The sequence below is a fragment of the Oncorhynchus tshawytscha genome, linkage group LG30 (assembly GCF_018296145.1).
Source record: "Oncorhynchus tshawytscha isolate Ot180627B linkage group LG30, Otsh_v2.0, whole genome shotgun sequence".
NCBI classification, from domain to species: Eukaryota; Metazoa; Chordata; class Actinopteri; order Salmoniformes; family Salmonidae; genus Oncorhynchus; species Oncorhynchus tshawytscha.
Window position 1 is genome coordinate 21,948,491 of NC_056458.1, and position 27,243 is coordinate 21,975,733.

At 41.7% G+C, this 27,243-nt stretch overlaps 2 protein-coding genes across 5 annotated transcripts in view; one reads left to right on the plus strand and one right to left on the minus strand.

Moving 5' to 3' along the window:
- Positions 1–6,871: 6,871 nt before the first annotated feature.
- On the plus strand, positions 6,872–10,475 carry LOC112246915 (spermatogenesis-associated protein 22). 4 transcript variants are annotated; one of them, XM_042309582.1, is made up of 8 exons: positions 6,872–7,358; positions 7,672–7,737; positions 7,807–7,960; positions 8,171–8,363; positions 8,577–9,000; positions 9,269–9,395; positions 9,498–9,595; positions 9,986–10,475. In XM_042309582.1, the coding sequence occupies exons 2-8, from the start codon at positions 7,708–7,710 to the stop codon at positions 10,175–10,177; spliced, it is 1,218 nt and encodes a 405-aa protein (XP_042165516.1). In that variant the 5' UTR covers positions 6,872–7,358; positions 7,672–7,707; the 3' UTR covers positions 10,178–10,475. The 4 variants fall into 4 exon arrangements, with proteins under 4 accessions (XP_042165516.1, XP_024271291.1, XP_042165517.1 ...); XM_024415523.2 differs by having other exon boundaries at positions 6,875–7,358; positions 7,823–7,960; positions 8,577–9,009; XM_042309583.1 differs by having other exon boundaries at positions 6,876–7,358; positions 7,801–7,960; positions 8,577–9,009.
- Positions 10,476–13,719: 3,244 nt separating this feature from the next.
- Positions 13,720–27,243, minus strand: part of LOC112246897 (transmembrane protein 211) — a 169,402-nt gene continuing 155,878 nt past the window's right edge. Inside the window, exon 3 of the mRNA XM_024415494.1 lies at positions 13,720–16,437. Within this exon, the coding sequence (XP_024271262.1) occupies positions 16,211–16,437 (227 nt within the window). The 3' untranslated portion in view covers positions 13,720–16,210. The remainder of the gene's footprint in view (positions 16,438–27,243) is intronic.

A 27,243-nucleotide genomic window follows, 5' to 3' on the forward strand; every position in this document is an offset into this window, starting at 1 on the left:
GCAGGGGTCTGGGGAAGATGGGCTGGCGATTTGGCTCAACAGTATATCCCCCACTACTGCCGAGCCTCCTCTTTTGCTGGACGTAGGGAACAATTGGAGACAAAGTGACCAACCTGGCCACAGTATAGGCAGCTCCTAGCGCCAATTCGCCGCTGCCTCGCCTCTGGATAGAGACGGGTCCGGCCGAGCTGCATGGGTTCAGGATCAGGAAGAGCCTTGGAAAGGGATGCAGGAGGAGGACAAGGCGCGGAAGCAGATGTTATGGCGCATGCAACCCTACCTACTCACCCTCCAACGTTCACGGAGACGGTTGTCAATGTGGATGGCGAGAGAGATGTGTTCAGCGAGCCCATCAGGCTCATCCCTGGACACCAACTTGTCCTTAATAGTCTCAGTGAGCTCGTTCTGGAATGCTCTCAGCAGCGAGGGTGCGAAACTCACATGCCACCTCAACAACACTATGGGGGCCTTGACGGAGGGACAGGAGTCGTTTAGTGGCATCCTTATTACAGACCGGGTGGTCAAAGACATTCCTCATCTACTCTGTGAATCGGGATTAGAAGAAGCAGATGGGGGACTGTCTCTCCCATACCGCCGTGGCCCAGGTAAGCACTGCTCCACGGAGGCAGCCAATCAGGAAGGACATTTTGGCCAGTTCTCTAACATAAGAGTAGGGCCGTTGCTCAAATACTAGTGAACATTGTACTAAAAAGGCTCTGCAAGCTCCGAGGTCTCCATCGTAGCTCTTGGGAGTAAGGACAAATGGCTCTGGGCGAAGGTTCAGACCTGTAGGTCAGACAGGCTTCGTGAAAACTCCTTGATGTGCTCCAAAAGGGCTTTCAAGGCTTGGTCATGTTGCTTGAGCGTTAATTCACCTATTTCCATACATGTTTCATTTTAAAACATTCTTACAAAGGAGTTGTTTAATCTAACTGCTTAACTATTTATCTGTACATGGAATTGTATTTGTTTTTATATAACAATTTTTTTTCTAATCTTTACAGAAAAATGCCACCGGCAGTATCTGATGTGTGGAAACATTTCACTGCAGCTAATGTAGAAGGGAAAGCTGTGCACATTTGAAAATTCTGTGCCAAATCATATGTGAAAAATGCAACAAAGATGCAGAATCATCTGGCCAAGTGCATGAAGTTCCCTCAACGCTCACACCAAGCAAACTCTGACAAAAGTCCCTCTACTTCTATTTGAGGTGAAAATTATGAATCAGACACCTTATCGACAGCAACAGCTCACAGGTCCTCCTGGAATAAGACGTTTTTTTGACTCAGTGGAGGAACGTAGTAAGAGAAATGCTGATGAATGTCTTGCTCGAGCTGTGTATGCAACTGGTTCACCTCTGATGCTCACAGGCAATGTGTATTGGAAGAGATTTCTGAATGTTCTTCGCCCAGCATACACCCCTCCAACCAGACATGCTTAATCTACTCATTTGCTGGATGCAGAGCTCAAGTGAAGGTCAAGCAAATCATAGAGAAAGCAGACTGTATTGCAATCATCTCGATTGGTCGAATGTTCGTGGGCAATGAATAATTAACTAAATCATCTCCACCCCTCAACCAGTATTCCACAAGAGCACAGACACAAGTGACAACAGACACACCGGTCTCTACATTGCAGATGAGCTGTCAATGAAGGCAGTCAATGACCTTTGACCACAGAAGGTATTTGCACTGGTGACAGACAATGCTGCGAACATGAAGGCTGCTTAGACTAAAGTGGAGGAGTCCTACCCTCACATCACACCCATTGGCTGTGCTGCTCATGCATTGAATCTGCTCCTCAAGGACATCAAGGCACTGAAAACAATGGATACACTCTACAAGAGAGCCAATGAAATGGTTAGGTATGTGAAGAGTCATCAAGTTATAGCAGCAATCTACCTCACCAAGCAAAGTGAGAAGAATAAGAGCACCACAATGAAGCTGCCCAGCAACACCCGTTGGGGTGGTGGTGTCATCATGTTTGACAATCTCCTGGAGGAGAAGGAGTCTCTCCAATAAATGGCCATATCACAGTCTGCCGATATGGACAGCCCCATCAAGAGGATCCTCCTGGATGATGTATTTTGGGAGAGAGTGGTAAGCAGCCTGAAACTCCTGAAACCTATAGCAGTAGCCATTGCACGGATTGAGGGAGACGATGCCATCCTGTCTGATGTTCAGACTCTGCTAGCAGATGTAAGAGAAGAAATCCGTACTGCCCTGCCAACTTCACTGTTTCTCAAAGCTGAGGAAACTGCAGTTCTGAAATAAATTAAAAAGCGTGAAGACTTCTGCCTGAAGCCCATACATGCCGCAGCGTACATGCTGGACCCCAAGTCTGTTGGCAAGAGCAGCCTGTCTGGTGCAGAGATCAACAACGCCTACAACGACTGTCCTCAATGTCAATAAGACCGAGGATCTGTTTGTGGACTACAGGAGAAAGAGGGGAAAGCACACCACCATCCACATCGACAGTGCTGTGGTGGAGCAGGTTGAGAGCTTCTACTGTCTTGGCGTCCACATCCCTATGGACTTAAATATGGTCCGCACAGTCGTGAAGAGGACCCCTCTTCCCCCTCAGGAGGCTGAAAAGATTTGACATGGGCCCTCGGATCCTCGAAAAGTTCTACAGCTGCACCATCGAGAGCATCTTGACTGGCTCCATCACCACTTGGTATGAGAAATGCACCACCATTGTTATCTCTGACAAGAAATATCATCAACCCAATGAATCATACCATTTTTCTGTGGTACTATAAATACAGAAAGATATTCATGAAATAATAACAACATTGCAACGGCGCTATACAATGAAGGACATTTAATCGTTTGCACTCATAATTTGATTTGATTTGATTTGATTTAATAGTTGCATTGTTCTAGCGATGCTTGTTAGAGAGCAGTTATAAAAGTCTTGTGAATGTGTATGTGAAGATGATGAGGGCCATATTGCCTAACATGCAGTAAATACGAATTACAATGAGACATCTTCAAGTAAATACAGTTATAGAAATACACTTCTTCAATTAGCTTTAGGATTTTGATCACGCTATTCTGCATGTCATTTAAAATTTTTATTTTTTTACAGCTCTATTATTGAGGATGTCCATGTGCAGGGTAAGCTGCTTTAGAGATAAGACCATTGTAAGGTAATTAACATACTGAATTCTCGTCCATTTATTACCCATGATTTCCTGTCATTTCCTCAACTTGACTTTGATCATTTTCTTCCGTAAAGTTTAGCAGAATGTTTTGTGCAAAGGAGACCGTACATTAATTCTATATCACAACACATCAGGCTCAGAGCAAGAGTGTCACATTGTGTATTCATACCAATAAAGTTGAAAGTGAAGTTTCATTTGCATTTCCATGGCGTCCATTATCGTAAGAGTCAATAAAACTCATGAAGGGAGAGAGTGTTTTCTGCTGTACTGACACTGGCTTATGCATTGGGGGCAAATTATCGCATGAGTCATTCACTTACATTTGACATGGTTTTCAATTCCATGATTTGCAATAAGTTTCTTTTGTGTTACATGTGCTTGCAGCTTCAGTCAGGAAACAGCCCATGCACGGGTTTGCATTGGGTTTAAGCCTTATGGGAAAGAACTGTAAATCATAAAGGCTTGTTCTGTGAGAACACGGCTGAAAGAGGCCTGTGTCAGGCAGTGGTTTTCCAGATGTGTTGGACCAGTTGTGCTGCAAACACTTTGCTGAGATGAGATCAGTATTTTCAGTGCTGCTGGAACACAACTTTTAAGCCTCAGAGACACCTCTCATGCTCTTTAGAGTCAAAGCAGGTGACACCAGGCACTTCCTGCCAGACATCTGCAGTTAACTGGCCAGTTGTAAACAACTCTTCTAAAGGACAAACTCTAACTGCCTACTGGTGGATCCAGACAATATACAGTGGGGCAAAAAAGTATTTAGTCAGCCACCAATTGTGCAAGTGCTCCCACTTAAAAAGATAAGAGAGACCTGTAATTTTCATCATAGGGCCAAAATACCAGCAACAGTGTGTGAAAACCTTGTGAAGACTTACAGAAAACGTTTGACCTCTGTCATTGCCAACAAAGGGTCTATAACAAAGTATTGAGATAAACTTTTGTTATTGACCAAATACTTATTTTCCACCATAATTTGCAAATAAATTCATTAAAAATCCTACAATGTGATTTTCTGGATTTTTTTCTCTCATTTTGTCTGTCATAGTTGAAGTGTACCTATGATTGAAATTACAGGCCTCTCATCTTTTTAAGTGGGAGAACTTGCACAATTGGTGGCTGACAATACTTTTTTTGCCCCACTGTATATGTTTAGGAAGTGAGGTTCACAAAAGCTCATACTCTGAAATACCAATTTTTGATGATTTATTTTATATTTATATATATTTCACCTTTATTTAACTAGGTAGGCCAGTTGAGAACAAGTTCTCATTTACAACTGCAACCTGGCCAAGATAAAGCAAAGCAGTGCGACAAAAACAACAACACAGGGGCACACATGGGATACACATGGGATAAACAAACATACAGTCAATAACAAAAAAGAAAACATCTCTATACAGTGTGCAGTAAGGAGGTAAAGGCAATAAATAGGCCAATAGTGGCAAAGTAGTTACAATTTAGCAATATACACTGGAGTGATATATGTGCGGATGAGGATGTGCAAATTGAAATACTGGTGTGCAAAAGAGCAGAAAAACAAAAACAAATATGGGGATGAGGTAGGTAGTTGGTTGGATGGGTTATTTACAGATGGGCTGTGTATAGCTGCAGCGATCAGCTATACAGCAGCTATAAGCTGCTCTGACAGCTGACCTTAAAGTTAGTGAGGGAGATATGTCTCCCTCACTAACTCGTTCCAGTCACACTCCAGTCATTGGCTGCAGGGAACTGGAAGGAAAGGCGGCCAAAGGGGGAATTGGCTTTGGAGGTGACCAGTGAACTATACCTTCTGGAGCACGTGCTACAGGTGAGTGCTGCTATGGCGACCAGCTGAGATAAGGCGGAGCTATACCTAGCAAAGACTTATAGATGACCTGGAGCCAGTGGGTTTGGCGACGAATATGTAGCGTGGACCAGCCAACGAGAGCATACAGGTCGCAGTGGTGGGTAGTATATGGGGCTTTGGTGACAAAACAGATGGCACTGTGATAGACTGCATCCAATTTGCTGAGTAGAGTGTTGGAGGCTAATTTGTAAATGACATCGCCAAAGTCAGGGATCGGTAGGATATATTGTGAAATTAATTATAACCGATTCAACTTCTTTAATAAACTTCTATATATTTTTTCATTATCTTATTCCTGAGCACTAATTAGTTAGCCAGCATCTGCCTCCTCAATTTATACTGCAGACTGATCAATTCCTGCAGGCTCAGCTGCCTGGCCTGCAGCATCTTCCTGATGAAATGGCAGCACTGCTGAAAAGTTCGCTTCACACTCAAGTTCCAAGGAAATCTTTCCTAACCCTAGTTATTTTATTGTGCAATTATAGTCTACTACACCCAGTTACTATGCAGATTGTGGCCACGTAAAAGAGGAAATGGTCAGTTGGATGTTTAGTCCACCATTTAGAAAGCAGTATGGTAGTATGATAAGGACATCAGTAGACAGACATATTGATCCAGGATCCAAGAGAATTTGGATTGTTATTGAGTTGGATGATCAATTGTGCAAATACTCTTGGTAGAAACCATTCAACCACTTAAAAACGGGTAATTTCCCCCCTACTTATTTACAATGAACAATACATTATCATCTCAAGATTTAGCTGAGTAAGCAGCTGGTTTGTCATTGTGTCAGAAGTGGTACTACTACAGTGCATGGGAAATGGACAGGATGGAGCTGTGTTGACTAATAAAATGAAATTTAACAGAAAGGTCCTGATGAAATGTGAGATGAGCCGGTTCTCAGCTAGTAGATCTGTGGCAAGCCCTGTTTGACATAGGAGGGCAAATGAATCAAAGTGTTTCATATTACCTGCACATACACACAAGAGGAGTAACATGAATTGTTAATGCAGGTTCCTACATAAAACATTCTCAATTCAGGCAGCAAAGGCGTTGATGTCCTCCTTAACTCGATTTAATGAAGAGAAGGTGAAAAACACGGGGAAATATCCATATGTTCATTATGAAACACCATTTCCCACTACCAGGCTAATGATAGTCCTGGATGTTGCGTATCGCATTGAGCCGGACCTCAACCCCATCAAACGCCTTTGGGATTAATTGAAACGCCGACTGCGAGCCAGGCATAAATGCCCGACCTCACTAATAATGCTATTGTGGCTGAATGGAAGCAAGGCCGGTCTGGACTGCACTAAATCTGAACCAAACATAGACGTTTATGATTCGTTCAGATTTGGTCCGGACCAAAAACCAATGTCCATGGACGTGGAAATCAAGGCCGGTCCGCAACTTCACATACAAAAAAACACATCCAAAAGGCGTAGGCATCGATCCATGTTTATTGAGGTGTATCCTAACAGTATTGCCTGAAATTGAATTATATGTGGTAAACCTACATTACCACCAAAAAACGACACCCGGAAAGGACCAAAAAAAGACGTGCTTGTGCTTACTGGTGTGTAGACTACAATGGAATTTTATGAATGAATGCCCATCGTCTGTAAAACAGGGCATGGCATTATCAGTCCTGATTCCTGTGAATAATCAATTACGCTACCCAACTTTATCAGGAGTATTCGCGAGCCTATTTGCAATGTATTTACACAGCGGGAAATTCAGAATTTTAACTAGGCAAGTAATTTAAGAAGATGTCCTTATTTTCAATGACAGCGGATCAACTGCCTTGTTCAGGGGTAGAACGACATATTTTTACCTTGTCAGCTCGGGGATTCGAGTCCAACGCTCTAACCACTAGGCTACCTGCCGCCCCAATTAATCGGCTTGTCAAAAATTGAAGGATACAAATCACTGATCATGACAATGGGGTGAAATTCCTGGACAACAGTCGTTATCGTCTATTCCATATTGTCCATTTTCATTTGACATGTCCTGTTTTTAGGATATGTTGTTTGTTAACATAACAGGGCATTGTTTCTATTTGATTGAGCGTCATTTAGGTTAGGTTATTTGATTGGAGAATCCGGCATGATGTAAAAAGTGTCCCTCTCATTACATTTTATCTCCAGCCTGTAAGCTACAGAAAAGGCCACATTCTCTTTCTACCATATTTATATAGCTAATGTGCAGCCTCCCTGTCCTGGTGCACTGCACAAGTAGCTAGATAAGTGTTTTATCTAGCCAAGACGTCATTACCAGAGAAATCGCGGGCATTAGCGCGTGACCATCTGACTGGCTAGGAGACCTGGCTCACCAGCTAGTCAGGTATTTAGTTACATTGGAACAGCAACCACAGGTGTACACTGAAAATACATAATTTCATTAAATGTAACTTCATTAAAACGAATTATTGTTTGAGGACGATGCTTTAGTTGTTGCTTATCTAGCTAGCTAAGTTAGCTACTAAAACTGAAATAGCTATTGATAACAATTGCTTTAGCTAAGGTCAGTGACGTTAGCTAGCTAAGTTAGGCCCTGTTAACCTTAGCTAACATTAGCAAAAAGTGGTCTGATGTTTTGTGGCAACAGGTGGCTGGCAAGCTAGTTCTAACTATTTTACATTTTATGAATTCATTAGATTCTTTGAGTGGACACTGCAATAAGATGAGAAGATATGAAATGCAGCAGGCCAGACCTACTGCAGGTTTGTGAAATTGAAATGTAAGTTGGGCTGATGGCTGCATTCATGAAATAAACTGATTGTCAGGTATAGGTTGTTTCCTTTCCAGGCTGCCTCTCTGTGCCTCTGTTTACCCAGAAGAAAAGGAGCAGGCTGCCTTTGACATCCAATCCCTCTGAGAATGAATTCTGCTCCAGCAATGAATACATGTCCACACACAGCGCTGTTTCATCCAACAACATATCTGGTAAGATAAATAGGCTACTTCGTGTTTTTCAGTAGTAGCTATAATCATGTGTGATTCATAAATGTGGCTGTTATCAATTTATTCTGGATTTTCAAAGCGAGAGAGATATCCAAGTCACTAGATGGCACTACACGAGGAAAAATGCAATTTTGCTGCCCATATCAATGCTTTAACAGAACATTTTTCATAATACTTTCTACCTCTGCTCAGGTAACACAGAATATTTCCAAGATCAAGACCCAAGCTGTCCTGCACCTGCTGCTCAGAACAGTCAGTGGAACAGACAAGGCAACCAGCATCAGTCTCAACCACAGTTTCAGTATCCAAACAGTCGACTTGCACCTGAACCCGTGAGAAGAAACTTTGCACCTCTACCACACCCATATAAAGCTGTCAATACAGGGTATGGTCAGTTGATAGGTCTCTGGAGCTCTCTGTAAAGGCAGTTATTATAGATGCATAATTAAAAAATGTTTGCAGTGCACATTTAAAAGTTAACCTGCAGATAAACAGGGTCTATATATTGTATAGTAAGTACAGTTTTAGAGAGATGTTTTTTTTGGGGTTGTCTGGTGGTTATGCAACACATAAACCAGTCGTATCACTTATATTTCAGTCCGCAGATGGGACAGCAACAGCCACCAGTGAGGCAGGACTCCAGAGCCCCTTTAAACCCCAGACAGAGCAACTACAACGGCCCTTGTAGCAGTGGGAACACACAGAGCAAGCCAGTACCCCCAGGTAGCTACTCTCATATGGGTCAGCAGCAGCAGTCTGGCTACAGACAGGGACAGGCCAACCCACCAGAGCCTCCTCTCTGCTCCCAGCAGTCTACACCCATTACCACAACAAGCAGACCAACTCCTGGCCCTCCAAACAGACCAACTCCTGGCCCTCCAAACAGACCAACTCCTAGTCCTGGACCACAGCAGCAGAAGCAGAACACATCCTGGAAGTTTAAAATGACCACCAACACTGGGCTACAGAAACAGCTGATGGACAGAGACATATATCAAACTCAAAATACCTCTCAGTCTCAGGTACAACATGTAAGTAATCTGTGCTAATTGTAACTTATATAGTGTAACATACTACAGGAAAACTCAGGTTTTCATTGATTACTTACCATAAAATAACTTTGATATAGCTTTCATATTTAACCCAATTGTAAATCTTTAATCTAGTTAAAAATGACAGCTCATACAGTAACGTTGCATCCTTAATATATTTTATTATGCGAGCCTTGTAAATGTTGTTGTTCAATGCTATAGCAGGTATTAAAGCATTCATGTTTCCTATGTTGGGAAGACACCACCTGTGTTCCAAATCAAACCAGCAACTGAGAACTCTTTGAGGATCCTGACTGCTGTCATTGATGGCATGAGACACTGGAGCCAGTTCAAGGACAGTGCTCCGTACCTATTTGAGATTTTCGGTTAGTTTTCAGTTTGTCTCTTCACTAACATTGTATTTACCATTACCTGTACTGTATTTACAAAAATGTTGTATTTTATTCTATTCTATGTTCGTCCCACAGCTACTCTTGACTCTGCAGTCACCTCCGGGTCTCATGGAGCTAAGAACTTCCTCATGAGAGATGGGAAAGAGGTGGTGCAGTGTGTCTTCTATGAAAATGTGAGTAAGAAAAACACTTCCTCTTTAATAGGAAAGGGAGACATACAATAGCAGGCCAAGGGCTGTCGAGTTAGTCAGAGGACAACATTATATTACTTCATGTTCATCAAATGAATTGGAGTGTTTTTTAAGGCGATAAAAAATGTAATCTTAAAAAGGCAGTTATTTTAAACATAAAGAACTTTATAGATTATAATTTTCTTTCCACAGGATTCTTACCAGCTGCTACTGATCATCAGCATTATAAAGCAGTAGTTTGTTTTGACTGGAGGATATGGATTCTCAAATCATACTGTATCTCCAGGGTGGATAACCATTATGCTACGTTTACAGTGTTGTGGAGGATGTATACCCTTTGTGTCTGACCCATCTCTGCTCCATCCCCACCAGGAGCTGGACCTTCCCAGGCTGATCCGAGGACAGGTGCACCGCTGTGTGGGAAACTACGACCGCACCAGGGACACACTCACCTGCATGTCTGTCAGGGCTGCCCTGCACTCCGAGCAGATGAATGCACAGGAGTCTGTCAAAGCATCGGATGCTGAGATGAGGGGCCTGGTGAAATCACTCAGTGAAGTCTGATCAGAGGCACAGAAACACGTAAAGGGCAATTCAAGGGCAATACAATTGTTTTTGTCCATGGTTCCTTGTGAGTATCACTATATGGCAAGTGTTCTCCTTTTCATTAGAAGCTGCGGGATCCTATATTTCAAGCGATGTCATCTTTATTAGAAACTGAAGGATCCTATATAATGTCCTGCTGTATATACAGTGCCTTCGAAAAGTATTCAGACCCCTTGACCTTTTCTAAATTTTGTTACGTTCGCCTTATTCTAAAATTGATTAAATAGTTTCCCCACTCGTCAATCTACATACACAATACCCCATAATGACTAAACAAAAACAGGTTTTTAGAAATGTTTGCTAATTTATTAAAAACTGAAATATTATTCAGACCTTTTACTCAGTATTTGTTGAAGCACCTTTGGCAGCGATTACAGCATCAAGTCTTCTTGGGTTTGACACTACAAGCTTGGCACACCTGTATTTGGAGAGTTTCTCCCATTCTTCTCTGCAGAACCTCAAGCTCTGTCAGGTTGGATGAGGGGGGTCTCATGGTCTGAGAGTCTTTAGGTGCCTTTTGGAAAACTCCAAGTGGGCTGTCATGTGCCTTTTACTGAGGCCACTCTACCATAAAGGCCTGATTGGTGGAGTGCTGCAGAGATGGTTGTCCTTCTGGAAGGATCTCCCATCGCCACAGAGGAACTCTAGAGCTCCATCGGGTTCTTGGTCACCTCCCTGACTAAGGCCCTTCTCCCCCAATTGCTCAGTTTGGCCAGGCGGCCCGCTCTAGGAAGAGTCTTGGTGATTCCAAATTTCTTCCATTTTAAGAATGATGAAGGTCCCCAAGAACACAGTGGCCTCCAATGTTGAATATTTTTTTTGTGCCTTGACCCAATCCTGTCTCTGAGCTCTATGGACAGTTCCTTCGACCTCATTGCTTGGTTTTTGCTCTGACATGCACTGTCAACTGTGGGACCTTATATAGACAGGTGTGTGCCTTTCCAAATCATGTCCAATCAATTGAATTTACCACAGTTGGACTCCAATGAAGTTGCAGAAACATCTCAAGTATGATCAATGGAAACAGGATGCACCTTGAGCTCAATTTTGAATCTCACAGCAAAGGGTCTGACTACTTGTGTAAATAAGGTATTTCTGTTTTTAATTTGCAAACATTTCTAAAAAACATGTTTTCGCTTTGTCATTATAGGGTATTATGTGATTTATAAAAACAAGAAAGAATTTATTCAATTTTAGAATAAGGCTGTAACGGAACAAAATGTGGAAAAAGTCAAGAGGTCTGAATACTATCCGAAGGCACTGTTGATACTTGACATGTTGGAAGATTCTTCCAGGGATGAGTAGCACATGATTCCCCATTATTTTGAAAGAATAGTCAGAACTGTGTTGTTCAAGTGTACAATTTCATCTGCTTGTTATCTGTTTATGACCAGCAACAAATTAAGATTGTGTTTATTAATTTCATAATGTTAAATTATATAATTGCATCTATATATTAGCAGATTATATATTTAATTATTTTTCTTCCCATTTTTATATGGTATTATACACATATTTCCAATGTTTCATATGTGTCATTCAGTTTTGGGACACAAATAAAAACCCTTTCTCTTCCTCATTTATGAAACATTTTATTATAAAGAATATTCACAGAACAGCAAACTTTGTCAAGAGACTAGTTTCAGGTTAAACAAACACATTGATGAGGTAATATCTCAAAATATGTATTTCAAAAATGGGGGGCCGTTTTGGATGAAAAGTGAACCCACATACAGTTATTAGTTTATTTACAATCAACATACAATATCACAATGGAAAACCCATAACTACTCTCTACAAAAAAAACACTTTCACCAGTGCTGAGACTTGACACACAATGTTTCAATATATCGGGTAACAAATCCTGTGCAGCAAGTGAATCCAGGTCTTTCCCAATATCAAGCACAGTATGAGGTCCTATACAAATACCAACATTTCTTTCCTGGTCTTCTTTTCAAAACATGGCAACACAATTATATTTTTTTTTATCAAGACTTTTCCCTCTTTGTAAGTAATTTGGCAATTTCCAAAGTTCACACCAGCATTATGCACACACACACACACACACACACTTTGGAATACAGTATGTATGTAAAATATTTGTTACATTGGCTGTGTAGTGGAGGAAATTATAAAATTTGTCCTTGAAACATGACTAGAATAAAATCATTATATTAGGAGGAATGGGATGGCAAAAACACTAGTCCATTACCTTATCTCAGAATGTAATTATTTTAAGTCGTGCTTCACACATTACGTGGTTAATGTGTCAATTGAACACTGATAACTTTGAGCTAAGTTAAATGTGTATAGCTCTCAAGCTCTACCACTCTAATTCTAAATAACATGGTACAGTTGGGCAAAAACGTATTTAGTGAGTCACCAATTGTGCAAGTTCTCCCACTTAAAAAGATGAGAGAGGTCTGTAATTTTCATCATAGGTACACTTCAACTATGACAGACAAAATGAGAAAAAAAATCCAGAAAATCACATTGTAGGATTTTTTATGAATTTATTTGCATATTATAGTGGAAAATAAGTATTTAGTCAATAACAAAAGTTTATCTCAATACTTTGTTATATGCCCTTTGTTGGCAATGACAGAGATCAAATGTTTTCTGTAAGTCTTCACAAGGTTTTCACACACTGTTGCCGGTATTTTGGCCCATTTCTCCATGCAGATCTCCTCTAGAGCAGTGATGTTTTGGGGCTGTTGCTGGGCAACACATACTTTCAACTCCCTCCAAAGATTTTCTATGGGGTTGAGATCTGGAGACTGGCTAGGCCACTCCAGGACCTTGAAATGCTTCTTACGAAGCCACTCCTTCGTTGCCCGGGCGGTGTGTTTGGGATCATTGTCATGCTGATAGACCCAGCCACGTTTCATCTTCAATGCCCTTGCTGATGGTAGGCTTTGTTACTTTGGTCCCAGCTCTCTGCAGGTCATTCACTAGGTCCCCCCGTGTGGTTCTGGGATTTTTGCTCACCGTTCTTGTGATCATTTTGACCCCACGGGGTGAGATCTTGCGTGGAGCCCCAGATCGAGGGAGATTATCAGTGGTCTTGTATGTCTTCCATTTCCTAATAATTGCTCCCATAGTTGATTTCTTCAAACCAAGCTGCTTACCTATTGCAGATTCAGTCTTCCCAGCCTGGTGCAGGTCTACAATTTTGTTTCTGGTGTCCTTTGACAGCTCTTTGGTCTTGGCCATAGTGGAGTTTGGAGTGTGACTGTTTGAGGTTGTGGACAGGTGTCTTTTATACTGATAACAAGTTCAAACAGGTGCCATTAATACAGGTAACGAGTGGAGGACAGAGGAGTTACAGGTCTGTGAGAGCCAGAAATCTTGCTTGTTTGTAGGTGACCAAATACTTATTTTCCACCATAATTTGCAAATAAATTCATTAAAAATCCTACAATGTGATTTTCTGGATTTTTTTCTCTCATTTTGTCTGTCATAGTTGAAGTGTACCTATGATGGAAATTACAGGCCTCTCATCTTTTTAAGTGGGAGAACTTGCACAATTGGTGGCTGACAATACTTTTTTTGCCCCACTGTATATGTCGCAACCTTTTAATTTAGTGATTAAAGTTATTTACCTCTTATGAATAAACTGGCAAAGTGTCAGCAGCATAATTCAACACAAGTACAGTTTGTTCTATCTGTCATTACCTTCAAGCTTTTAGAAGACATAAGTTTTTTTTCTTCTAGAGAATATTTTAATGTTCAGAAGCACATCTTGAAATGCATACAGGACAAGTACAGCACACACAGAGAAAATAACAAAATTACAACTGTTTTACACTACAATATCCACAGTTTAAGCAGATGTAGATGGTAACCTGATATTAATAGTATTGAAGTAACTTGTCTTGGTTCTGTTATAAAGGCACACGTTGGTATGGTCAGAGCAGATCATCTAATCTAGATAAACTGTTTTACTATTAACTAACCACAACTTCATCTGCACTCTAGTCAATCATTTCTAGACAATGCTGTCTTATCTAATTGCCTTTAGCCTGATTTAATGTAGTCCTGAATTATAGTCTATAGCTAATATTATGTAGTGTTGGGGTCAATTTCAATTTAATGTGAAATTCGGATTCAGTTCTTGAATTCACTCATGAAGTGGAGAATTTACATTGAATTTAATTTGAATTTTAACTATCTTCAAGTTATGGAATTGGAATTAGACTGTTGGACTGCTTGAATTGGAATTGAATTCAAATTGTAAAAACATTTAATCTTTGGAATTTAATTCAATTGGAATTCAATATTTGTACATTCCCCAGTTAATGGAATGAATGCACATAGTATCAAACATTGACTGCATTATTTGTTTTAAATCATTTCAACTTGTATTTCTATATTTCCAGTTTAGCTGGGCGGTCTGAACTGTGACATGCTGTCAGAGCAGCATGCTTCTATATATTTTTTCATTATCTTATTCCTGAGCACTAATTAGTTAGCCAGCATCTGTTTGGTCCTTGTGGTAAGTTAGCCAGCATCTGCCTCCTCAATTTATACTGCAGACTGATCAATTCCTCAAGGACTGGAATCAACGACCTGGACTTTAAATTTAATTAAATAGAATTTACAGGGAAAGGGAATTTAATTAGAATTTGTTGAATTAACCCCAACCCTGGTATTGTGTGGTGTAAAAACTGAAACAATAATGACTTGGGTTAACAAGACAACCATATTAACACTAGGAACTCTGGGAAAAGGTTGGTAGAAGGATGTCATGTCTTCCCAACATAAAATGTATAACAAATGCTTTTCATATGTCTTCAAAAGTTAACTATCAGACAAGTATTATATTATTACTATGCACACCTATCTATATTAATTTGTTTTAAAGGCAGGTCAGACACTTCTATATTGTTTGGTACAGCCCCTTCAACTCTTTCTTTAGAAATTTTACTGTCCAATAGTCCATTTAAAACCATGTTGAAGATGTAGGCTAAGTCAGATGGTGAGTCCCCAAGGGTCATTTTTCACTGTGCTACATGTCCATCTTATGACATCCATTCAGTCAGTGTTCAATGCTGGATAAAAACGGCATCTGGATCTAAACCTTAATACAATCCACTCTCCTCAAACTCTACTGGACAGAATCCTTGATGCGCTCACTGTGTTGAGACCTGAGTCCGTGTTCATATCCTTTCTAATCCTCGCTTTGTCTTGATGTCAAACGGGTCTCTCATTGTCTTTACTGTTCGCCAAATCTGCATTGATCCATTGGAGATAGAAGCATGTCCATGTTTTTTGATAACTGTAGAATTGTCTCATATTGTCTGTTAATCTCAGGCCATACTTTACCTTCTCATTAAGATTCTCCTTATTTTCACACCTTCTCTTTTTGCAAACAACTCCCTGATTATTCTGGAATGATATATTTAATGACCACTCTTATTGCCCACTTAATGTCACCATGGATTCATATGATGGTTCTAGTCCTGACCATCACCCTCTGTCTGGTTACAGTAATATTAAACCAACGTTGTATGTATAACATGATAGGAATGTTTATACGCTGTATACTTCTGTCCATCTGAACAGAGGGAGTTGTTGTCAATCCTTGTGTTTCTTTCAAATGTATTTTTTTCCAGAAAAGATACTGAATATGAAATAAGTCTAACCAGAAATGCAGTCACAAATTGACAGTAAATGTGAATTAATAGTCATAACAATATGAGTTAACGTTTGACATTATTGGGAGAAAAAAAAAATAACAGAACATAGTTCCATTCAATTAGGTCAATTATTAGATCAAAGAAATAGCTTTTGTATGAAGGAAGACAGTACATAAATGTTGTTCACAGTTGGGTATAGCCTAGTTGTATGTCAGAGGCAGGGCTTTTTAAAATGGCATCCTACTGAAGAAGTGGATGCAGGGGTTTCCCCCATCTCCATCATACAGGGAAGTAGGAAGTACTGTAGCAAACTGACTGGATGAGGTTGGGGAAGGTGGGGTCAGTTGTTGTCCTATAAGAGAGTGGGCAGTGGGGTTGGGGACAGATGCTCCTTTGGTGCGTATTTGGCGAAGAAGGGTAGGAAGAGTGTGAGCATGACGGCGACGATGGCCAGCATGTATCCCCAGCCGATCTGGCAGTCCCCGGCATAGTAGATGTCTGAGTCCCCGCAAAAGGACCTCACCAGGGTGGAGTTCAGCCCAAAGGGATAGACCAGCAGCCCAGACCCCATGATGAACACTGGAAGAGAGAGGAGAGATGAAAGAGGCTTTGGTTACAACCAGGGATACACTCAAATATGTAAGACATGTCATAGTGTTGTGTTTGGTCATGGATTTCATTGTTGAGTATATCTTGAGAGAGCACTGAACATCCCTTCTTGTTCAGCTTCCAAAAAACATTTCTAATGTCCCTCTTTCTCCAACTGAACTAAATCCAGCTGTAAAATTGTCCATCCTGGCTCATTACTTTGAGATTGGGAAGTGTTCCTGGAACATCCTGGTAATGCTGACTCCTGGCCACTTGGTGGAACTAGAGGTTCTGCATTATGAGTTGACAGCGCAAAGACAGCCCACAGATACGGTCAAGAGTGTAAGGAGCTTCACCATCTGCCTTATCTCCAATTGTACCCTGAATAGCCCCAGTAGGAATATAAATCACTATTGAGATTGAGTCTGTCAACTCAGCCAGGGAGTGATGGAGGAAGGACTGATAGAGGAGAGGGGGTATGGGGCTTTTATATATTAAAAAATACCCCTGATGGCTCTTGATTGACAGGTCTGGCTAATGAAAAGTGAATCATGTCTCCCAAAATCCATTAGCACTTCTCATGCCAAACTGACGACCACAAGAAAAGAGCCCAGCACTTTAATACACATCGATCAACTTTCACAGACAGTATCACATCCTCAGTGCTTGATGTAGAGATGGCGAGAGAGTGGCTCAGTTTAAAAATGGAGTCAGGTCTGCCAGCCAGTGCTGCCAAGAAGCATCTATCGACTGCTGAGTATCATCATTACTACTCATTTCAGGAAAAACATAAAAGGTTAGATTTCCATTATATTGGAATGTCATTGTGTGTCTTTTAAGATAAAAGGAGATAATAAATAGAGTATGGATTTGGACAATGAGCAGTTATCCATAACTGTCTGTCTATAGAACGCATTAAACACGTATCATCTTTTGTTCATGTATTGATTTCAGATCTTCAAGGACAGTGATGCAGCAGGGTTGATGGGAGTGTAATAGGGAATTCATGAGAGAAGGTAATGGGGATGTCAAATATGAAATAGTTTTGTGCTGTAATGTACACTACCGTTCAAAAGTTTGGGGTCACAAAGAAATGTAATTGTTTTTGAAAGAAAAGCACATTTTTTGTCCATTGAAATAACATAAAATTGATCAGAAATACAGTGTCGACATTGTTAATGTTGTAAATGACTATTGTAGCTGGAAAGGGCAGATTTCTAATGGAATATCTACATAGGCTTACAGAGGCCCATTATCAGCAACCATCACTTCTGTGTTCCAATGGCACGTTGTATCATTTTAAAAAGCTAATTGATCATTAGAAAACCCTTTTTCAATTATGTTAGCCCAGCTGAAAACTGTTGTTCTGTTTAAAGGAGCAATAAAACTGGCCTTTGTTAGACTAGTTGAGTATCTGGAGCATCAGCATTTGTGACTTCGATTATACAGGCTCAAAATGGCCAGAAACAAATAACTTTATTCTGAAACTCATCAGTCTATTCTTGTTCTGAGAAATGAAGGCCATTCCACGTGTGAAATTGCCAAGAAACTGAGGATCTCGTAAAACGCTGTGTACTACTCCCTTCACAGAACAGCGCAAACTGGGTCTAACCAGAATAGAAAGAGGAGTGGGAGGCCCCGGTGCACAACTGAGCAAGAGGACAAGTACATTAGAGTGTCTAGTTTGAGAAAAAAACACCTCACAAGTCAACTAGCAGTTTCATTAAATAGTACCTGCAAAACACCAGTCTCAACGTCAACAGTGAAGAGGCGACTCCGGGATGCTGGCCTTCTAGGCAGAGTTGCAAAGAAAAAGCCATATCTCAGACTGGCCAATAAAAATAAAATATTAAGATGGGCAAAAGAACACAGACACTGGACAGAGGAAGATTGGAAAAAAAGTGTTATGGACAGACGAAGTTGGAGGTGTTTGGATCACAAAGAAGAACATTTGTGAGACCCAGAAAAAAATGAAAAGAAGCTGGAGGAGTGCTTGATGCCATCTGTCAAGCATGGTGGAGGCAATGGGATGGTCTGGGGGTGCTTTGGTGGTGGTAAAGTGGGAGATTTGTACAGGGTAAAAGGGGACTTGAAGAAGGAAGGCTATCACTCCATTTTGCAAAGCCATGCCATACTCTGTGGACGGAGCTTAATTGGAGCCAATTTCCTACTACAACAGGACAATGACCCAAAGCACAGCTCCAAACTCTGCAAGAACTATTTAGGGAAGAAGCAGTCAGCTGGTATTCTGTCTATAATGGAGTGGCCAGCACAGTCACCGGATCTCAACCCTATTGAGCTGTTGTAAGAAGTAAGAAGTGAGAAGTGAGAAGTGCCCATCAAGCCAATCCAACTTCTGGGAGGTATGGGGTGAAATCTCTTCAGATTACCTCAACAAATTGACAACTAGAATGCCAAAGGTCTGCAAGGCTGTAATTGCTGTAAATGGAGGATTATTTGACGAAAGCAAAGTTTGAAGGACACAATTATTATTTCAAATCAAAATCATTATTTATAACCTTGTCAACGCCTTGACTATATTTCCTATTCATTTTGCAACTCATTTCATTTATGTTTTTTTATGGAAATCAAGGACATTTCTAAGTGACCCCAAACTTTTGAACGGTAGTGTATATGTATTTTTTGGTAAGCAGGGCTGTACATTTAGAAAATTCCCATGCATATCTCAGAGAGTAGGTAGATAAATAAAAAAGCCCCCTGAGAGTGACTGCTGAGGATCATGCTGGTAAGGAAGAGAAAGAGAGAGATGGAGGGGGGAAAGGGAGAAAGACAAAAGGAATGGGGAGAAGGTTGTGTGAGTGGGTAGTCGGGGCACTATGTCCCAGCGTCAGCTCATTACATTTATCTCTGAGGTGGAGGATGAGGCTGCTGGAGCCCCAACCCAGAGTGGAAGCTGAGGCTGCTAAATATCCCCCAACCCACCCAGAGTTCTGTCTCTGTCCTGCTCAGAATGGCCACCTGTTTATCTGTCGGTGCCTGGCTCCTCAAAGCAGCCCGGCTAATAACACTTTAAGGGCTTTCTCTCTCATTGGCTTTGTGGAAAGTGAACAAAGACACAGGCAGGGTTTCCTTCTCAAGGCCCTTCCCTCGCTGTTCCCTCCCACACATAGATATGACAGCAGTCACACACAGCCTGCCTGCACCCCAGCCACCAAAATCCAAATAAATAATGAAGAAACTCGCCAGGCCACCAAATAATCGATGCAGGAATGAAATCAAACCCCCTAGACTTGAACCAAGTGGCACGAGAGCCTTGAGCATCATTGGATTTCATCGACAGAAGCTGGAAGGTAGGTATGCGGAGGGAGGGAGCAATGTTTGTCTGCATCAGATAAGCCCTGTGCCTCAGGTCGATATGGTCTCTCCAGGCTGCATAGCTCTGTTAATGGAACAGACGTACAAGCCTGATGACCCTGGACTCAGTATCGGGAGCTGAGGGCTGCTGCATACACACTCCACCTGGATTCAGTTTAGAGACTATTATTGTATGGGACTACTGGAGATATTCAACTAAATCGTTTGCCTTTGATTCTTCTTGCATGGCAATGATTCAAACGTGTAGTCTATGATATGATACACCTATATACTGTATATATGATGGATTAGCTGTTGAGGATGTACTGTATGCATACATGCATATACATAACATTTCCTGATTTGACTCGTGTTCAATCTTGAGTAAAAGGTGAAAACTGTATTGGAGAGCACATGGTAGCAGCCCACAATGGAAACTCAATCTCATGACGATAGAAGCTTCCATAGCAGTGTAATCCACAGGATGTTGGTGGCACCTTAATTGGGAAGAACGGGCTTGTGTTATTGACTGTAGAAGAATCATTGGAATGGTATCAAATACATCAAACACATGGATGTCAGGTGTTTGATACCATTCCATTTGCTCTGTTCCGGCCATTATTATGAGCCATTCAGCAGCCTCCACTGGTATAATCCTATGGGGACGTACAGAGACGAAGGGAGCGGTGTAAAATTATGCGATGCTGTGAAACTGCTCATGGTAACCTCACAGCATATAAAGTTAACAATGTAGCAACTGTTAAACTGACTTATATACTTGTAAACTGCACATAGAGCACCAAGCATGATCTAAATCCTAAAACAACAGTGGTCATTTGGATGGGCGTCTCGGAACTGGTCACACACACAATGAGTATCCATCGGGAGTGGGCGGGGGGATTCTTAACGGTCCACTTGGCCGGTTGGGCGGCAGGTACAGCAGTAATGAAGGCAGTTAGCCATGAGGAAGAGCCGTTAAAATGTAATTACAGGAGTTTAAAGAGCCATCTCCTCAATAGCTGCAGAGCAGTAAAAAAGCATTCAGCACAGCACTCAAACATGCAGCTTCTTCTTCCTTCCTGTTCCTATTAGGTACCGTTTATTGTGTTTCCTGCACCATTCACACACACACACCACACCCATGTGCACATATGCACTCACACACACAAACACACACACACATTCACACAAACCACGTACATTCTGGGAGATGGGGAGGTTGCTGGCAATGGCATGATGTGGAGAGAGAGGGAGATTATCCACTGGCAATCAGGTGGGACTGCAGGGAGGAGGGACGGAAGGAGCAACGGAGTCCATCAGAACAAATAATGGGGAAGAGACAGACAGAGGTAACAATGGGGAAAGGATAGTGTAGGTCACACAGGGGCTAATGTGTCTCATTTACAGATACACCCCACTCTCATACAGACATGCAGATACACACACAGACGGACACTTCCTATGGAGCAGTGATACCTATGGAGATGACTACCATCACCTGCTAAACTCCACTTGTATTGTTATAACAACATGTGTCACTCTAGATCCTGATGAAAATGTACAGCAGAGCAAGTGAGAAATTAGCATGTAGAAACAGTAAAGAATCACTGATGATGCTTTCCCTGCAGCCCCTAAACATAGATAAAGTAATTGGGATCACTTGGAGGCCTAACACAGACAAATGGTGAAGAGACATTGCAGCACCCACATCACTGCTAATGCTTCTTTACTGCAGCCTGTCTGGCTGAATACAACAGCAGAGCCGACGTGATGCTAATGATAGTAAATCACCAGCCAAAACAGATGCCTGCCTCTCTGTTCAGCAACATATGCTGCTTGGGAATATTCTATGAGTTCATCCATATGGTTTTGTTTTGTTATTGCTCAGGCTCATCCGTCCTCTGTGGTTACACCACTGGCAGGGTTATCCTTGAAGTTTGAAATCCTGGATTTTTTTGGAATGTTTCGCACTGGGGATAATTGCTTGTGGAGAACAACTTGTGAAAGAGATGCAGAGAGATGCTCTGCAGATGGTAACATCATGCTCTCCAGATGTTGTTGACAAGTGCAGAAGCACTTTGTTTCATTGTTCATTTCCACAGGTAGCTGTGGAAGTCAGCAGGCCAAGGGTCTGTGATTATCACTGAACCTTTAGCATAGTCAATCCTCTAAAGTAAACATCAAGACTTCTGTAAGAGTGTAGCTGTGGAAGTCAGCAGGCCAAGGGTCTGTGATTATCACTGAACCTTTAGCATAGTCAAACCTCTGAAATAAACATCAATACTTCTGTTTATTCTTCAATCAGATTCAGGAAGAGAAGAGAGGAAAGGAGAAGAGAAGAAGAGAGGAGATGTGATGAGAAGACTGGCAAAGCTCAGTTGAGGTGTACTGCAGCCTTGACTCTCCTCTGTCTTTTCCCTGGACTCTTCATTGAGAATATGACAGGAAAGAAGCAGTGTTAGAAGGAGAGGAGAAGATAGGAGAGCTCAGCCTTGACTCTCTCTCTCTCGCTCTCTCTCTCTCTCTCTCTCTCTCTCTCTCTCTCATCCCTTGACTGCTCACCCTTCTCAATGAACTAGTGAGACATGCCACATCGCCCTTGAATATGATACTGAATTGCACAGCTGTGAGAATGAGAAAAATATTGAGTACATTTCATGAAGGTATTTGAGGAGAACTTCTTGGCTTCTTGACCTGTCCCCAGAGTGAGGTGTGTGATGAGGTAGCGTCCAGGCGTGACAGTGCATTAACTCTCGGCTGGGTACCACGGTAACACCGTGGTAACTCTGTATAGTACCAATCACACAGGATGGACTGAGGTCCTGATTCACTCTCTCTGGGTCAGGCTCTGGAGTGCTATACACAGGGACTGGGAGGTCTTACTGAGAGTATATGATACCACTATCTCATGGGTACGGTACAGACTTCATACCAATATCTTTGGGTGGTGTGTGCATTCACTCTGATACTGTAGGTTAGTGATGTGGCTCATCCAACATCAAACATCACCCATTAAAATAAAACACTGTGAACCTTATACTCTCTATAGTACTAATCTATTAGTACAAATACTTTTGGCATATTCAAATGAAATTGTTCCCTGTTGATGAATCATTAAATGAAAACGTTAGGTTGTGACCCATGACCTTTTAGTTGTCTAGTCAGTCCAATGCCCTGTGGGGCTGAGGGTTATACAGTGATCTCTCTCTACCAGTGAGTAGTGAGGTGGAGTGTGGCCCAGTCTTAGAGGATGATGTGGTCATCATAGAAATGGATGACTTGAATGGGCATTATGTCGACTGTACCTACACAAGTTGAGTGTACCCATGCTAGTAATTCTATTTCTTTGTTGGTCATCCTGTATTTCCTCCACGTACCATCATAGGGCTTAATTACAAGCCATTCTCCTGCTGCTGCTGTGGGTCTTGAGGGCCATTCATTATAACGCTAAGATTTCTACTTTGGATCAAACTTTATTACCTCCCAACACTGACTGTGTTAACTCAGTTAGCACTGAGGACAGTTGCCCGTGGGATTGAATTAGAGATTGATGGGATGGCTCCCTCCCGGTCCTGGCCTGTATGTCCATGGATACATCCCAAATGGCACCCTATTCTCTATGTAGTGCACTAATAGTGCCTGCCATTTGGGACGTAACCCATGTCTAATCCTCTGGTTTGGTTGTAGCCAGGCCTGGCTGGCTGGAGGCAGTCATTTGTCTGTTCTGTCTGTTCCCACCGGCTCTGTTTGTTAATGACTACAACTACCGCCCCGCACTGATTACTGTCACTCAGTAACAGATCTGGGTTCAACTGTGTCAGTACCACAAATGGCTGAACACACAAATCTCTACAATAGAGTTTTACCCCATGGTTATGTAACGGATGTGAAACGGCTAGCTTATTTAGCGGTGCGCACTAAATAGCGTTTCAATCGGTGACATCACTTGCTCTGAGACCTTGAAGTAGTAGTTCCCCTTGCTCTGCAAGGGCTGTGGCTTTTGTGGCGCGATGGGTAACGATGCTTCGTGGGTGACTGTTGTTGATGTGTGCAGAGAGTCCCTGGTTCGTGCCCGGATATGGGCGAGGGGACGGTCTAAAGTTATACTGTTACAGTTAGAAACACTGGTGTGAATCTGAGGGTAAGCTAAGGTCAAGGGAACATCAGAGAGCGTTGACAGCAACTCTCAAGTCACTTATTCAAGAGGAGGAGCTTTGACACTTGACTTGACAAGTTACAAGACCACAGAGTAAGTATGATAATCCTTTAGACAGAGAGAGAGGAGATTTAATGGATTGACAGTGGCTCCTCTTCTCCTCGTCCCCTCCACTCCTATATCTGCATTCCAGCCTTGCAGCAAATATGGTCGATGAATATGAGGGCTAATGTTGTCCCGTGGGCTGTTGTCCCAATTGTGGATTCTACCTGTCTGCTACTGTGCACTGAAACAACTAGGGGCAGTACAGTCACCCACATACAGAACACTATGTTGTTCTCTCCATGACATAAACATATGTTACCTGAACTTACCTTACCTAACCACGTATCTGAGCGCTAGTGTCACAGTAACTAAACAAAGACTGTTCCTCTTTACAATGAGAAACACATTGTTATTTTTACTCCTCTGTCAGAGATGTCTTCTTGCAGTGTTTCCTTGCAAATATTTGATAGCGTGTGTAAAAAGAATGATGTATAATAAATCTTTATTTGCCAGCACAGCACTCATTCGTTTGTGTTGCCAGCGCTGTTTGTCAGTGATGAAACTCTGTGACATGAAACATATGCTGTAGGCCCTGGAAATACCAAGAAATATTGTTTAATTACAGTTGCAGCCTCATAGCCATACATCAAACCAGTTTTTCTGACGTGCTTTCCTTCTCGTGATTATTTTTCCTGTTGTCTACCTTTCCCCTGGATTTGATGAACAGATGCTTCACATACACAACAGGACAGGTGTTTTGATCCTGCCTACTATTTGCATATCTATTTTTTCACCAATAGAACTACAACTGGCGTTCTGTGGCAAAAAAGTTAGTGTTAACAGTTGTTAGATCTATGTATCTATTTTTATAAACGAAATAAGTTTGCGGTTTAAGATTTGTTCTTAAATCAATGTGTGTGTGTGTGTGTGTGTGCTGCATGTGTGAGTGTGGTTGTGTGTGTGTTTCAGTCAAGTCATTTCCTACCATAAAGCTCTATAATGAAAGCAGAAGGGGTGGCAGTTGGGATACGGGTGTCTCTTGGAAATTGCTTTTCATCGCTCGCATGCGGAACCTATTTCCATTTCCGTCTTCTTTTCCAGGCAGGTAGATGATAGGTATAGGCGACCTTTCCTCTCCCCCTAGTCTGAAGGAGATGGAGGAGAGGAGAGTGTTCCTGACGGCCCACCATCACATTAAAGCTACAGGCATGTCGGACCATGCTGTCTGAGTCTGACCATGCAGGGAATTAAACAGGGACTGTGGAGACGACAGGAGGATTCTCATCTCATATGCCAATCTACCATGCCTTCCATGAATATGTCTATGTGCTACTGGGGTACCACAGATAGAGGCAAGGGTGATGTGGATATCAAATAACATGGCAAAATGTACTAATCTCGATTGCATTTAAAAAAAAAAAAATGTAACCTTTATTTAACCAGGCAAGTCAGTTAAGAACAAATTCTTATTTTCAATGACGGCCTAGGAACAGTGGGTTAACTGCCTGTTCAGGGGCAGAACGACAGATTTGTACCTTGTCAGCTCAGGGGTTTGAACTTGCAACCTTCCAGTTACTAGTCCAACACTCTAATCACTAGGCTACCCTGCCGCCCCTACCCTGCTGCTCCACATGGAGTGAGGAAAAGTTTAAAGGAATATGTGTTGCAGATATGCCTACTGATCCAAGAAAGAATCACCTGTTTTTATTTACATCTATATTCCTCTATAAACATGTCACAATGTGCTCAGGAAGATACATATTCTGGAATGAAGATTAAACTTTATTGCTTGCAGCTACAGATGTAGGATCTTAATTTGACCAGTATTGTCGGAGCAAAATAATCATGCAGCAACAGTATTCTGTTACGCTCGTTGATAGATGAAGACCAAGGTGCAGCGTGGTAGGCGTACATTTGACTTTATTTTAAAATGACACCAAAAAACAACAAAACACGAAACAAACGTAAAGCTCTGTGGCACTAAACAGCAACTATACAAAGGCAAGATCCCACAAACTAGGGTGTAAAAGCTGCCTAAGTATGATTCCCAATCAGAGACAATGACAGACAGCTGCCTCTGATTGGGAACCATACCCGGCCAACAAAGAAATAGACAAACTAGAATGCCCACCCCAATCACACGCTGACCTAACCAAATAGAGAAATAAAAAGGCTCTCTCAGGTCAGGGCGTGACATATTCGAACGTTTAGTCCATAATGTTGCTTGATCGGTGGTTAGGCTATTAGCTGGACAAAAGTAGGCTACATAAAAAGTGTGATACTGTTAATATACCTACCTGTGTGTTAGTGAACGTTTTCAAAGAATGTATGTAAATCACAAAGCTTATCTGCATTTCCTGCAGCGCAGTAAAATTCTCAGCAAAAAACAAGTGATCAAATTAAGGTCCTACACCTACAGGATGTGGTATGGTGTGTTTCAGGTATTCAAATGGGACTGTAGCTAAGAGTGGAACATAGTGGGGTAGTGGGGTATAAAACAGCAGGGAGGGATCACATCTTAATGTGATGAGCTGTGCAATAGCAGCAGTCTGCACAAGCCATGATGATAATGAAGCACAGTGTGCCTCTGGGAAATTATGCTAACGGTTGCTTCTTCTTGAATCACCTTAGTACCTATAAACATTTGCCTGGAGGTGATCATGCAACCAAGAACACACACCCATGTGCGCACGCACACGCACACGCACAGCACACACACACACACACACACACACACACACACACACACACACACACACACACACACACACACACACACACACACACACACACACACACACACACACACACACACACACACAGACACACACAGACACACACACACACACCAAAAGGGAAGAGAGATAAATATGTTTTTAGGCTAAGGCTCTTTAGAGGGAAAACAATAGCAGAAAATCTCTGGTACCACACATAACCCACTGGGCACAGATGTCAGTTCAATTTTGTAATTTTTTTATTTCACCTTTATTTAACCAGGTAGGCTAGTTGAGAACAAGTTCTCATTTACAACTGCGACCTGACCAAGATAAAGCAAAGCAGTGTGACACAGACAACAACACAGAGTTACACATGGAATAAACAATAAACAAGCCAATAACACAATAAACAAGTCAATGACACAGTAGAAAGAAAATAATCTATATACATTGTGTGCAAAAGGCATGAGGAGGTAGACAATAAATAGGCCATAGGAGCGAATAATTACAATTTAGCAGATTAACACTGGAGTGAAAAATGAGCAGATGATGATGTGCAAGTAG

Bases quoted from the DNA above. Each gene is read 5' to 3' on its own strand.
- LOC112246915 (XM_024415521.2), top strand. From the start codon at position 7,708: ATGAAATGCAGCAGGCCAGACCTACTGCAG. The intron at 8,364-8,576 runs GTATGGTCAGTT...CTTATATTTCAG, and splicing joins TATAAAGCTGTCAATACAGG to TCCGCAGATGGGACAGCAAC. The intron at 9,010-9,268 runs GTAAGTAATCTG...TATGTTGGGAAG, and splicing joins CTCAGTCTCAGGTACAACAT to ACACCACCTGTGTTCCAAAT.